This window comes from Astatotilapia calliptera, chromosome 7 (assembly GCF_964374335.1).
Source record: "Astatotilapia calliptera chromosome 7, fAstCal68.1, whole genome shotgun sequence".
NCBI lineage: Eukaryota > Metazoa > Chordata > Actinopteri > Cichliformes > Cichlidae > Astatotilapia > Astatotilapia calliptera.
The window spans coordinates 61384285-61397652 of NC_137428.1; the positions used below are offsets into that span (position 1 = coordinate 61384285).

General features: G+C 43.7%; 1 protein-coding gene across 2 annotated transcripts in view; it reads right to left on the reverse strand.

Annotated features, from left to right (window-relative positions):
- The window catches only part of LOC113026923 (genetic suppressor element 1-like), a 51550-nt gene extending 40349 nt beyond the window's left edge, over window positions 1–11201 (reverse strand). For both annotated transcript variants that reach the window (XM_026176212.2, XM_026176211.2), the window contains exon 1: window positions 10756–11201. In XM_026176212.2, the coding sequence (XP_026031997.2) occupies window positions 10756–10792 (37 nt within the window). In that variant the 5' untranslated portion in view covers window positions 10793–11201. The remainder of the gene's footprint in view (window positions 1–10755) is intronic.
- Between the last annotated feature and the right edge of the window lie 2167 nt (window positions 11202–13368).

The window sequence follows — 13368 nt, forward strand, 5'->3', positions numbered from 1 at the left end:
GTTTAGGCCAGTCCATATTCAATATTTCTATTTCAGCATTTAATTTCAAAAACTGTATTGGTGTGCTTTCCAATTTGGGTAGACCAAGACCAGATATTAAAAGTAAGACATAATAATATGTTTAACTTACCTTGTAGGGTCTTTACCCTAAAGTATAAAGTGCCCTCAGGTGACCTTTGTTGTGCTTTGGTGCTATATAAATAAAATTGAATTGAACTTCAAGGCGATAGAGCACTATTTATTTCTCCTTCATTAGATAAACTGTCATTATCTTCATTTGTAGTGAATGGGCAAAGACAGTAGTTGGCAGTAGAGTGCAAAAAAGTTCTTGGGTGCAGTGACTGTCCAAAAGCAGTAGGGGCAGTAGAGAGCAAAAAGTACTTGGGTGCAGTGACTATCCACAACCATAAGGGGCAGAAGGGCAGTAGAGAGCAAAAAGGCTCAGGAGCAGTGATTTTTCATAACCACTAGTAGCCAGTAGAGAGCAAAAGTGTGTGTATGAAAAGAATAGCAGTGTGTATAGAAGTGTGCATTTTTTCTCGTATTTCTATCTTTCTGAGGACCTCGCTCAAACTTTGAGAGAAGCATAAAAATGGCCTCTAGAAGCCATTACAGTGAAAAACAAGTGAGGACCATATTAAATGTCCTCACTTTCCCAAAAGGTCCTCACTCGTAAGGTCTAAAACCCGCGATGGTCCTCGCAAGTATAGCAGAACAAGCACACACACACACACACACACACACACACACACACACACACACACACACAAAGTCATGCAATGTACTGTATGTACTATCACACCCAATTCAAAGGGAGTCCAGAGAGAAAAGATACCTGGGGATGGAGACACATTGGCAAAGGTAATGCTGGAGTCAGTCACTCTGTCCTCGGGCAAAGGAAAAACCAAACCCACACACACATGCACGCCACATGCACACACACACACACGCACAGTGCTGTAAAGATAAGCACTAATCCTGTTTATTACCTCCCTCCTCTCTGCACTCTCCCTCTCTTTTTCATTTTATCTCTCTCTCATTTTCTCCCTCGCTCCCCTCTTCTCTTATTTTTCCTGTCTCTCCTCCTCAAGCCTATTTTAGTAGCGGTCGCGCGCACACACAGACTCACACACACGTTGTCAGTTTACTCCTGTGATGTTTGTTGGCCTGGGGCTGAGACGAGGAAACAGGGAGGGGAGTGTTGATGTGTGCTGCTCTTTTCCAGCTCCAGCTCTGTTCACGTCCTGCAGAGAGAATTACCTTCCCTTTGTCTGTGTGAAGGGGCTGCTGCCTTTACCATCTGTGCAGCGGATACAGTGGCAGGCGTGTGTGTCTGCGTGTGCATGTGTGTGTGTGCCTCCTTGCATGTGCATGTGTTTCCATGCGTGTGTGCATGTTTCTGTAAGACTGTTGAGTAATCCTTTAATATAAAGACATTTTTGCAGAATCTGATGTATTAAAAGAGAGGGAGGGGCGTGTTTGGAGTTAAGGCTTTGTGATAAGAATTGTGTGTAAGGGTCACAGAATGAGTGCCATCACATTCATCTGATGTGTGTGATATTAATGCTGAAAAAATAGTGCTGTTTGGGAGCTTTCAGAGCGTTCTCATGTTATTTTTTTTGACCTTGGAGGCAGAAACTGAAAAAAAAAAACAGTCAGCATCCTTCTGGTGGCTGACCTCAAACTTTTGATCAAATCACTTGATGCCCGAGTTGCTCAGTTGATTCTTTTTGCATGGTCACTTCCTCAGTTTAGTTCTCTCAGTTTTCTTAGTAGTTTTAGGTTTATTCCTTGAATAAACATCCTGTTTAGGGTTTCTAGGTACAAATCATTATTTATTTCGCTTTTTTTTTTCATAGATTGCTTCTAAGTGCGTTTGGAATGCGCTCCACAGCTTGATTTTGCTAACTAATTTATGTAAAAACCTTTCTTTCTCTTCCACTTGCTTGAAATGTTTGCACAATTTTTAAAAACTGATATTGTTTTTTCTGGGCAGCACGGTGGAGCAGTGGCTTGCACTGTTGCTTCACAGCAAGAAGGTCCTGGGTTTGAATCATCTGGATGGAGGCCTTTCTGCATGTTCTCCCCATGCAGTTAGTGAGGTTAGGCTAACTGGCGATTCTAAATTGTCTATAGCTGTGAATGGGTTTCTGTCTGTGTGTGTTAGCCCTGTGACAGATTGGCGACTGGTCCTGGATGTAGCCCACCTCTCCCCCTGTGGCAGCTGGGATAGGCTCCAGGGCCTCTATGACCCTGAGCTGGAAAAGAGGATAGATAGATGATTGTTTGGTTGTTGTTATTTTTTGACTTTTTATGGTTATTCTCGAAGGTTTCAGAGTGAGCCGAGCTCTTTTCATGTAGGTGCACCATCATAGCAAAGTAATCACATTTTCCTCTATTTCACTCTTTTAGGCATCAATTCCACCTCTTGTACTTTCCTCCACCTTCATCTTAAACCACCCACATTCTCTCTCTCTCCCTCTCTCTCTCTCTTGTCCATCTCTCTCCCCCTTGACCCTCTCTCTTTCTTTCTACCTCACTCTCTCTCTCCAGATTGGCATGGCAGAGAGCAGCAGCTTGCCGTGGTCAGGCCAATTATTTACATAATTATGATCTCCCACTTAACCACATGATCCCTTACCTGGGCGTGGGCAATTAAAGCCGCCGTCATTATGCAGATTATGCAAATGCAGTCATAAGCAGAACAAGGTGGCGATAGCTCATGTGAGCAAACACATGCCCTGTAACCGTGAGCGTGCTCTGTTGGTGTGTGTCAGCTGTGTGCAGCAGGATGTGGGAACACACTTGTCAGTTTTCTGATTTGTTAATTGTATTTTTTTTCTCGTGCCACTTGTTGACCACAAACTGTCTAAATGTTCACAGGTGGCGCTCAGTTTTCGTTCTTGATGCAGCTTTGCTTTTATGAGCTGAGATTTTTATGTGACCAGCCTTCAAACAATGAAGAAGAAGGGTTTTTTTTGGTTTACAGAGGTCAACATACAAAGAAAATTAAGTTTTAAGACTCAAATGTTGTTCGACCTTAGTAGCACAACCAGCCAGGCTGTTCCAGCTGTCAGGGCGAGAGATGGGTTACACCGTGGATGGGCGTAAACAGAGAGACGCACGTCCATTCATGCTCAGCACGGTCTCCAGTTAACCTAACATGCATGTTTTGGACTGTGGTAGGAAACCAGAGCACCTGGAGAAAACCCACACAGGTAGAGGGAGAATCGTGCCGCCCCTAAGAAGTCATTATTTATTCAAATGGGTTTTGTATATCATAGCTAAAGCAGCCAACACAAAATCTGCTTTGTCTATTGATGCTTACATCAGTTATGCTTAGTACCCCGGAAATAAATTGTCCTCCACACTAGATCAAGTTTTGGACACTAGCTTCTCGGGAGGCGCTCAATATTTCTCTGTTTCTTTTCGTTAACATTAAAATCTCTCCGTTTCAAGACTCAAGCAGTGAAGTGATGAACAGAGAAGAGAAATGCTTAAGCGTTTGCCTCGACATTTGGAGCTAATTAAACGCAGCCTGTTAATGATGCACTGAAATCATGACATATGGCTTCCCTCTACACGCGATGTTAAATTAACAATTTTAATAAATTCATAAAAGGAATCAGTTTTCATATTCACGAATCTGGTGCTCGTGTAATCTAGCTGGGATTAAAATAAAAGTTTGGTTTGCACTCCACTTGTGTTTCAAAGTGACGACTGTCTGGGATAAGTGCGGTGTTGGTTCTCAAGAGCCGAGCGTTATCTCTGTGTCTCTGTCCGATTTGGCTCAATTGCCCTTTAGATCGGATTTTATTTGTGGTACCTGCTTGTTAACTCCAGCTGAAACACAATTAAGTGCAGAGACAGAGAAGGGCTAATGAGATGGAGAGGAGAGGGCTATAAGTGACCCTGTGTATGTGTGCATGCATGTGTGAGTGTGTGTGTGTGTGTGTGTGTGTGCGCGTGTGTGTGTGTGTGCAGTCACATGTGCAAGTTCACTGGAACCTGCTAACACGGTGCGGCCAGGTGGCAGACAGAGCAATGCCCATGGGTAATCAACAGGCTCTTCAGTAAAGTGACATCATAGATTGTGTGTGTGTGTGTGTGTGTGTGTGTGTGTGTGTGTGTGTGTGTGTGTGTGTGTGTGTGTGTGTGTGTGTGTGTGTGTGTGTGTGTGATTTGAGCACAAAGGGAGACATGTCCAAACCTATATCTGCATTATGGAGCATACATGCCCAGTCTAACCGCAGTTAACCAGCTCTTTGTAAAGACTCCACACACACACGTGCACACACACATGTACCAATATACACACACTGGCACATTCAATCAATTATGTTTTGACATGGTTCATGAACATGCAGATGGTGCAGGACCAGCAGGAGCAGAGGACTGGGGATGTCTCTCTCTCTCTCTCTTAGCCTCAGTTGTGTAGGTGTGTGTGTGTGTGCGTGCCTGTGTGTGTGTGTGGTTGTGTTAAGAAGTTCACCGTCCTGTAAAAGATATGAATGCTGGCAAATTTTAGTTGCTGTATTTTTATTTGGCTAATCCTCCCTCCATCTGCTCGTTATCGTACACCGAGCTGCTTATTACAGTTTTACTCTCTCTCTCGCTCTGTGTGTGTGTGTTGCATGTACTCTGAGTCTGTGCATTTCCTTTTTGCGTGTGTGTGTGTGTGTGTGTTTGTGTGTGTGAAAATGAGAGAGCGCTACTAGGAGTTGTTGTTATCACCTCAGGTTAAAATCTGCTGGCATTTATCCCAATCTCCCCAGCTCAGTGAGCAGACAGGCTGCATGCATGTGTGTCTGTGTGTGTGTGTGTGTGTGCGTGCGTGCGTGCATGCGTTTGTTTTCATTGTGTGAATGCGTGAGATCTCACATCAAAGTGTTCTGCTTGTTCTAAATGAATGTAAACATCACAGAGCAGACATGTTTGCTCGTGTGAGCATGTTTGTGTGTGTGTGTGTGTGTGCGTGCGTGTGCGTTGCTGGGTCCACACATGTTTTAAGTGAATCCTGTGTTAATTAAGACCTCATTAGTGACAACAGCTCTTTGACCAATTAGGGTGGATTGCTTACTTGCTCACTTGTTTGTTTTCTGGTGGAGACATTACCAAACACGCTGTTTTATTCATTCCTTTTCTTTTACATCCCTTCCTTCCTTGAGTTTATATCAACTGTCTCTGGAGGATAGAAATCATAAAAAATAGATTAATGTTGTTTTTCTTTTTTCTTTCTTTTTTTTTTTTGGTTTTATTCTTTGTATTTTTTTTGGCAAGAGAAACTTATCCAGCTCCCACATGATGTTTCCCTGTGCGTGTGTGTGCATGCGTGTGGTTTTTATCTCCTCTGTGTTATCAAGCTGTTGTCATGGTCTTTTATTCATCTCATTAATAACAGTGCCCTTGAGGTGGAGCACCGCGACCCTGTTTTCATCGGCACACACTAGTAAGCACAAGCCTGCACACACACACACACACACACACAATTAAAAGCGCAAGAGGCCCTGACAGCAGCTTCCTTTGAGGCAGCACCCATCTCAGCCTCCGTGTGAGTACACAAAGACTCTCCACACATACTGAGAGGAATTATAGCCAAACAAACAGCATGTGTGCGTGTGTGTGTGTGTATACACACACACATATATATGTATACATTCTCGTAAACACTTATTTCTGTGCTATTTAAAGTAAGGACTCAAGAGCAGTGGTTGACTAGACATATAGGCCAAGTTTATACTCTCATAAAAAGATATACAGTAAACCTTATGGCTAATTTTTGGACATACATGCACTTTACATATACTGTATGTTCCCAAGCACTAAAAGTTGCAAATCTTCAGACTTATTCAGGTTTGTTATGAGAAGACGTTCTGGCCAATGCAAATACAAATATTTATTTCAGTTATAGATTTGAAGTTTATAGATTTACTGGTTTTAAAAACATTAAACACATTCTGACAGGTTTCCCTGTGTACCTGTGTTGTATTCTTAGGCTACGTCCAGAATAGCCCGGATTGAAAACGGCGTTTTCGTCTGAAAACGCTCCACGTCCACACTAACGTTTTCAGTCGTTAGTTGTGCATCCACGTTGAAAAGGCCCAAAACGCTTACGTTCCAGTCCTGCGCATGCGCAAAAGCGAGTGCGAATTAAAGAATTTGAAGAAAAGCTATCTGGAGCATGTACAAAGTGATATAATTTTTTTTAGAGCTGTCAAAATTGAGAGCAATCAAAACAACTGCTGTATAAGCACTCGCTATCTTTGTTTAATTGGTCACATGACTACATCACATGACTAAAATGCAACGTAGCCTTAGTGGATTAGTGGGGCAGATGTTAGATAAACAGTGGTCAGTAAGATTAGAAAAATGCTATACAAATGCTAGCCTAGTACCATTATGATGCATGTATTATATGTCTGTTCCTAACTCCTCCCGCTTTTTCATGACACTCAAATCCTTAAAGATTATAATATTATGTGCAGTAGCTGATCTCAAAACAAACAGAGGGTAGCACCCTGTGTGTTCATTTGGAAAACAGTGAGGGTTTTTATATTTCCTTGGAGAAAAAGAGAAAAATAACTCAAAAGTAAGGACACAGAAGATTTTTCTTCACTACAAAGACATCCACAGTCTATCATTACTGAGTTTAATGCGCCTTTACTGCTGAACTAGTAACCACGCTGGATATTGTAAACATTCACAGTAAATTGGAGCGATGCTTTTCACCGTTCTCAGATTTCTCGTTTATGCACTTCACTTGTTATTTTGAGCGCATAAGCATGTTAATACCAACAAGGTGAAGTCCAGTGCACTGCGAGTCCCTGGATGGTCAAAAAGTCTCACCCTCAGTCGTCAGATTCTTGGCAACAGAGAAAAAGGTGAGTGATCGCCAGCAGGTTTTAAGCCAGAAAGGAGGAAGATACATCATCAACATGAATGCTACATCAGCTCTAGTCTACTAACAGCTGCAGTTTTTTCAGGTGGTGATGTTACGTGCTTTATTCTTGTTTTTTGTTCATGGCTGCCTGTCGTCACTGTAAAATAACTTAGAATTAAATGTGTTTATGTGTAACTTAGTATTCAAGTAGCACTGAAATGTATCTCCACTTTAGCTAGCCTGCTACAGCAAGCTCAACAAGTTGTGAAGGTGCACAATATATACCGTTTGCTTTTAAGTCAACACCACCCTGTCAAAATGAACTACACTGATGAGTACGTATTATAGCCTATACAGGCTACTAACGGACATAACTGAACTGAGAAACAAACTCGGTCTTGGGTGTCTTTCTCATCAACGCCACAGCAGCTTTTTGCATGAACCACAATCTTCTTTTTGCAGCTGTTGCAAACATTTTGCAAGGCCGTTGAAGTCATTACTTTTCTGCAGCCTGAGAAATTAGTATTTGTTTGTGTGCTTCTGCCGCACAATTAAGGGAAAATATTTGGAGTGAAGTTACCAAATGCCGTTCTCACAGCGTGAGCGCCGGAGGCTGAATGAGAAGTGCGTGCCTTGCACTGTCTATGTGAGCTTGTGTTTGTGTGTTCATGTGACATCTGCCATAAATCAAGCCACAGTGTCCTTGCAGTTCTAACACATATCATGGAAATCAATGCTGAGGTCAAGCTGAACAGAGCTACCCAACCCCAGAAAATACCACAGCAGCCAATAAATGTGGCAGGCTAATACACACGTCAACACCTTGGCTTTCTCACCCTATCGACTTACCACGGATAATGTGTGCACACACGTGAGCGAGTGCATGTATGGGCAGAAACACAAATGTCACAGAGTATGTGTCCATTCATCATGTAGACACTTGCACCAGGTTTAAACTGATGGACCTTTTTCAATAAATAAATAATTGTTGTTTTCTTTTTAAAGCAGCTTTTTGTTTCTGATTCCTGACGTTGTTGATATCCAAAGGAGCTCCAATGCCATCCAGATAACACATGAGTGAGCCCCAGTGTTGGGTTGGATGAAATTTTCTTTCATTATAACAAACATGGACACACTAGTTTAGTCGGATCCTGCTGCGCAGAAAGTTCAAGCCAAACAAATGTCTCTGAAATTAACCCCCAGTAAATGCAAATTTACTACCTTCTAAAAACTACAATTAAAAAGCATTTGGCCTTTTTTTAAAAGTATAATTTACTTTGTCCTGAGAGCCAGCATCAGGCTAAGAAAGTTGAAAATTGTTGAGAGACAGGCTAACACTCGGTTTAGGTCTTTTCATGGGGATTTGTTTGACAGCAAGAAAAACATAGAAACTCAACCTCTTTATAATTTAAACATAAAAGCTGCCTTTTTTCCCTTTTGTTTTTTCCCCTCTTTTTCTTTTCACGCCTCCCTACAGCTTAGATGCACCTTCTCTTGGGAACACATTCTGATTTTAGAAAAATACGACTTTTGAAAAGACACCTGGACTGTGATCAGCTGACAAGTCACGGAGGGAAAACAGTAAATTGCCTTAATGTGTGTGACACATTTCACCAGGGGAGGTCCAGAGAGTGGGAAGCTAGAAAAAGATGTCACTTTCTTTTCCTTATGATACCTTGGTAAGGTCATGGTGTGCTCTGGGTGAGAAGGTGTAGATTTGCTCTCATGCACACACACATCTTCATGTCTCCTATGTCACATGTTTTCCCCCGCTCCAGGATCTAGGAAAGATTTTCATGTATTTTGCATGTATCATCATCTTGATTTTCAATTGTTACCTCTAATCTAGATTCCTCTGTCATCCTTACCCTGCTCCACTTCTTCTACCTTGGCTAATCACATGGCAGTCGCCACACACACACACACACACACACACACACACACACACACACACACACACACACACACACACACACACACATCCTTTACCCCTCACCCCCTACATTGTCAAATGATCATTGAGGAGCGAGTGTGTGGCTGACACAGTCTCCACAGCAACGGCAGTTAGGACCAGGAGGGGGGCTGGGGCATCTTCCAATGTGTGAGTGGTGAGAGGACACACACACACATATACACACAAACACAATGAACACACACACCTACATACAGCACAGACAGGTGCACACAACCACACACATACACAAACAAAGGTGGCAGCTATGACAAAAACCCATTCACACACATGCACAAAACCACAATCAAATAACACACAGACAAGTGCACACACACTACACAGACATTAAGCGAGACCTAGGAAACTGAAAAAAAGGAGGATGAAAGCAAGTGTGGAAGGAGGGTGGGAGGGAGGATGGAGGGGGGGCTGTTGCTTCCTGGAGAGATTTTCTTCTTCTTCCTCTCTCTTGTCACATGCACATGCAGATACAAACACACACAGACTCACACCTACGCACGCACACACAGGAATATACAAACAATGACAAAGCGCCACATAATCACTCAATCATTTATGAAAGCAGATGTATAATTCAAAAAGCAGCATGAAAGATTCACAAGGCAAAGAACATTGTTTAATCTGCCCTCCACCCTCTAATTCCCCCATCACTCCCTCCCCCTCTCCCTCCGTCTCACTTCTATCACACCCCTCTCTCTCTCCCACATTTCACCTTTTACCACAGCAGGTTTTTAATCACTGACCGCCGCCTGGCCCAGACAACTAAAAGGTCAGAGTTCGACTTCAGAGGGAAAACACAGACAGCGCTCAGTGTCAAGCATTATCATTCACATCCTTTCTCTTACCGTTTAAATGAACAAAATCCTACTTTACACTCGGCTTTCCTTTCCTACCTCAGTGTGTCAGTCTTAATTCTCTTCCTCCTCCCGCCGCCTCTTCACTGACCTCCCTGGTGCCGTCCCCGTCACTCTGCTCTCAGGCATGTTTAAGCACCTTTCTGAGGTAACCTCACACCTGTCTCCACACTGACACCGGCCGCACTCTCCTGCATTTCACACAGCTGCTCGAAAGACTGCAGATGAAAACTGTTTGACTGGCAGCAAAAGCCCCAACTGAAACTGAGAGATAAACCACAGAGCTACTGTAGATGCCAAGCACAAAATATCCCTTGAATTACATTAAAGGATTATGTTTATTTAGACTGCATTTCTACTATTAGTAACTGTTTATAATGGATTCTAATGATCAGTTGATCCTTAAATTAAATTAAAAGCTGAAAATGTTCAGGTTTTTTGGAGGGGGAAATTTTTAGATTTTAAAATTTTCCTTTTATACTCTAGTAAATGCTTAAATGGGTAACCAGTGATTCAGTTACCTAGGTGACAATTAATTGTCACCCATAATTTAAGGTCATTTAGCTGTGAGGTTGACTACACTCTGTCGATCAAGCCTAAAAATAACAAAAAGACCCATTCCCAGTTGTACACAGTAGTAACAAGAGAGAAAAAAAGCACAACTAAAGTATCAGGGGAGTGCTTCAGTAGGTCAACGCACTGAGCAAGAAGACTCAGAAAATTTACTTCTTCATGAAAGAAAACTAAATTTTGTCTCTCTGTCTTTCTGTTTCTGAAAAATCTAAAATGATGTTGTGACACCGAAAACATCATGAGAAGTGGCTCCTGCAGAAGCACAGCGTAGCCCTCCTTACCTGGCAGAAAACGGTAAATCAATGTGACATCACCCGAGCCATTAATTACGTCTTGAAAGAATGACTGCATGAAAAGGGAGATTCACTCTCTGCGGCTTGTGACCACCCTCTGTGCTGATACAATGTGACAGAACAAGAAATACCACCACAGAGCCATCCGCGGGAACATCAAAGACTGAGTATAATTGGTCTTACCTGGGAGGTAGAAGTGTGGGGTCTTTAATCCGAACATGATCCTGGATCCCTCCTCCACTGACTCAGAGAGTAAGACTCCGGGTTAAAGGAGGCAGGGAGGGGGGTCGGGCAGAGGGAATGGGCTGCGGTCGGCTGGGTTAAGGAGTTTGTTGTTAATATAAGTCATCAGACGACTCCCTGCTCCAGCTCTCTCTCTCGCGCACGCTCTCTTTCTCTTTTCTGGGCCCTGCGGGTGTGAGAAAGGAGGCAGGGAGAGGGGTCAGCCTCTGTCTACCTCGCTCACCTCCTCTTCAGCCTCTGAACTCAACCCGTGTAGAGAGAAGAGGAAGTAGAGAAAGATGCAGAAAGAGTGACAGAGAGGAGGGTGAAGCAAAAAAAAAAAATACTCCAAAAGCTGAGGATGGGAGACAGTGTGCTCATGCCATCTTTTACTGAGGAGATCGTCTGGGAGGGAGAGCCTCTGAGAGAGTTGGGAGGGTGACAGGAAGGATAGAGAGGGAGGAGGGAGTGAAGGAAAGAGAGAGAGAGAGTCTTCAGTCGGTGTCCTCTCCTTTTTTTTTTCAGTCCTGCGCTTTGTAATCCCTTCCTTGTTATTCATTCAGCGGCCTCTTGCTCGTTTGCTGTATAATGATCTGTTTTTCTGTGCCTCTGTTCTCCTTTCTGTCTCTATTCTTGCTTTATCCTCCCTCCTTTGCCTCAGTCCCACCACTGACTGCTCAGCTCAGCGAGCACAGAGGAGGAGGAGGAGGAGAAGGGAGAGAGAGAGAGAGAGAGAGAGAGAGAGAGAGAGAAAAGAGGGTGAAGGGGAGGGAGGAAGAGAAAAAAAGAGGGGAGGAGGAGAATCATAAGACAGATGAGTGAGGGAGAGATGAATGAGTTTATGTTAGTGCAGTGTGCGCACACGTGTTTGTGTGTGTGTGCGTGTGTGTGAGAAATGTGAAGAGAGGAGGAAGGATGATTTAGCTGGTGCGAGTAAAAGGAGAGAGAGAGAGAAAGAGGGAGGAAGAGAGGCGAGAGGGTGTTGATGCAGTTCTCATTATCAGTAGATTGGACTGGTGCCTGAGTGACAGCTGATTCATCATGGGAGAGAGAGAGGAAGGGAGAGTGAAGGGGAGGAAAAGTGTGTTTTTGTGTGAGTGTGCGCATGTGAGTGTGAGTGTGTAGAGGAGGGAGGGAGGGGAGGGGGTTAAAACCTGCCCTTAAGCATCTGCTTCATTCAGCTCTCCTCTTCTTCTCTTCTAGTTTTTTTCCTCTCCTCTTCTTCTACACTTGAAAATCAACAGTCTGCTTCTTTGGACCGCAGGCACGCTGGTGCGTACCATGATGTGACCGGCATAGCTGTACCACAAACACATACACACAGCCCCCTAAACCACTCGCATGCTCCCACTGATTAGACAGGCCTCATATGTCTGACACATCACGTTAGCCTAGCTTTCCATCAATTACTGTCCACTCCCGGTGAGCAAACGTCCCCTCTACTGTCACCAAGACCCAATTCTATCACGTTAGTGACGATGCCAGAAATCGCTGCCTACACACACACACACACGCACGCAGACACGGCATCAAACCGAACCTCATCCAGGGGTGACAATTAGGAACAATTATCTGAGATGGCTCTTTGGCGTTTTCTCCGTAATGTCAGCGTCCATGGCGGCCCAGAGGAACCCGGTTGCTCTATCATCGTCTCCATCTATGCACAGTAGCCTTCATTTCTCTCTGTCACTTCCTCTCTCACACATATGGTGCAGACATCTATGCAGCCACACATGCTCTGCTTCATTTCACACACACATTTGTGACACAGACACACAGACCCCTGAGCCTCCTACCTCAGTTATTTAACCTCTATCTTCTCCTTTCTACCCTACATCTATTTTTCCCATTCTTCATTTTTCTTAATCTTTCTTCTCTTTATTTCTTCTTCTCTTTTTTCCTTCACTTATCTCCTTCCTCTTTGGGAGTTGTGAGGAGGAAGTACGCTGGTGATAAGATTGATTGTGAGGGTCTCACAGAGCTATCTATAACCCTGTTTGCCACCACTGAATCAATGGAGAGAGACGACTGTAGGACACCGTGTATACACTACACACACACACACACACACACACACACACACACACACACACACACACACACACACACACAGTGATCAACAGCTGTGAGAGCAGTTGTGAAACATCAGCTAACCACAAACTGACAGAGGGGGCAGACTGGAGAGAAGAGATAAAGAAGACTTAAGAAACAGCGAAGAGGATGGAGAGATGGTGGGGACTAGGGGGAGGAACGAGGGAGGGAGGTGTGATGGGCATGAATTTTTATTTTTATTTTTTTACAGTTTATTGCACTTTTTTGTATCTTCCCAAGCTTATATATCATATATACACTTATATATCATATATCATCGCTCTGCAAACACCAGTGACCTCAGGGTCAAGACAGTCAAGACCTTTTGCCCCCCGGGGGGTCATGCTCTGCTGCGTGATGCAGGGCCGACGAGGTCAAGAGAAGAAGGGGAGGAGGAGGTGAAGGAGGAGTGCCGATAAACCAGGCAGCACAGTTTGTGATGATTACAGACAACAGCCAATAACGAGCATCCACCTCTGACCT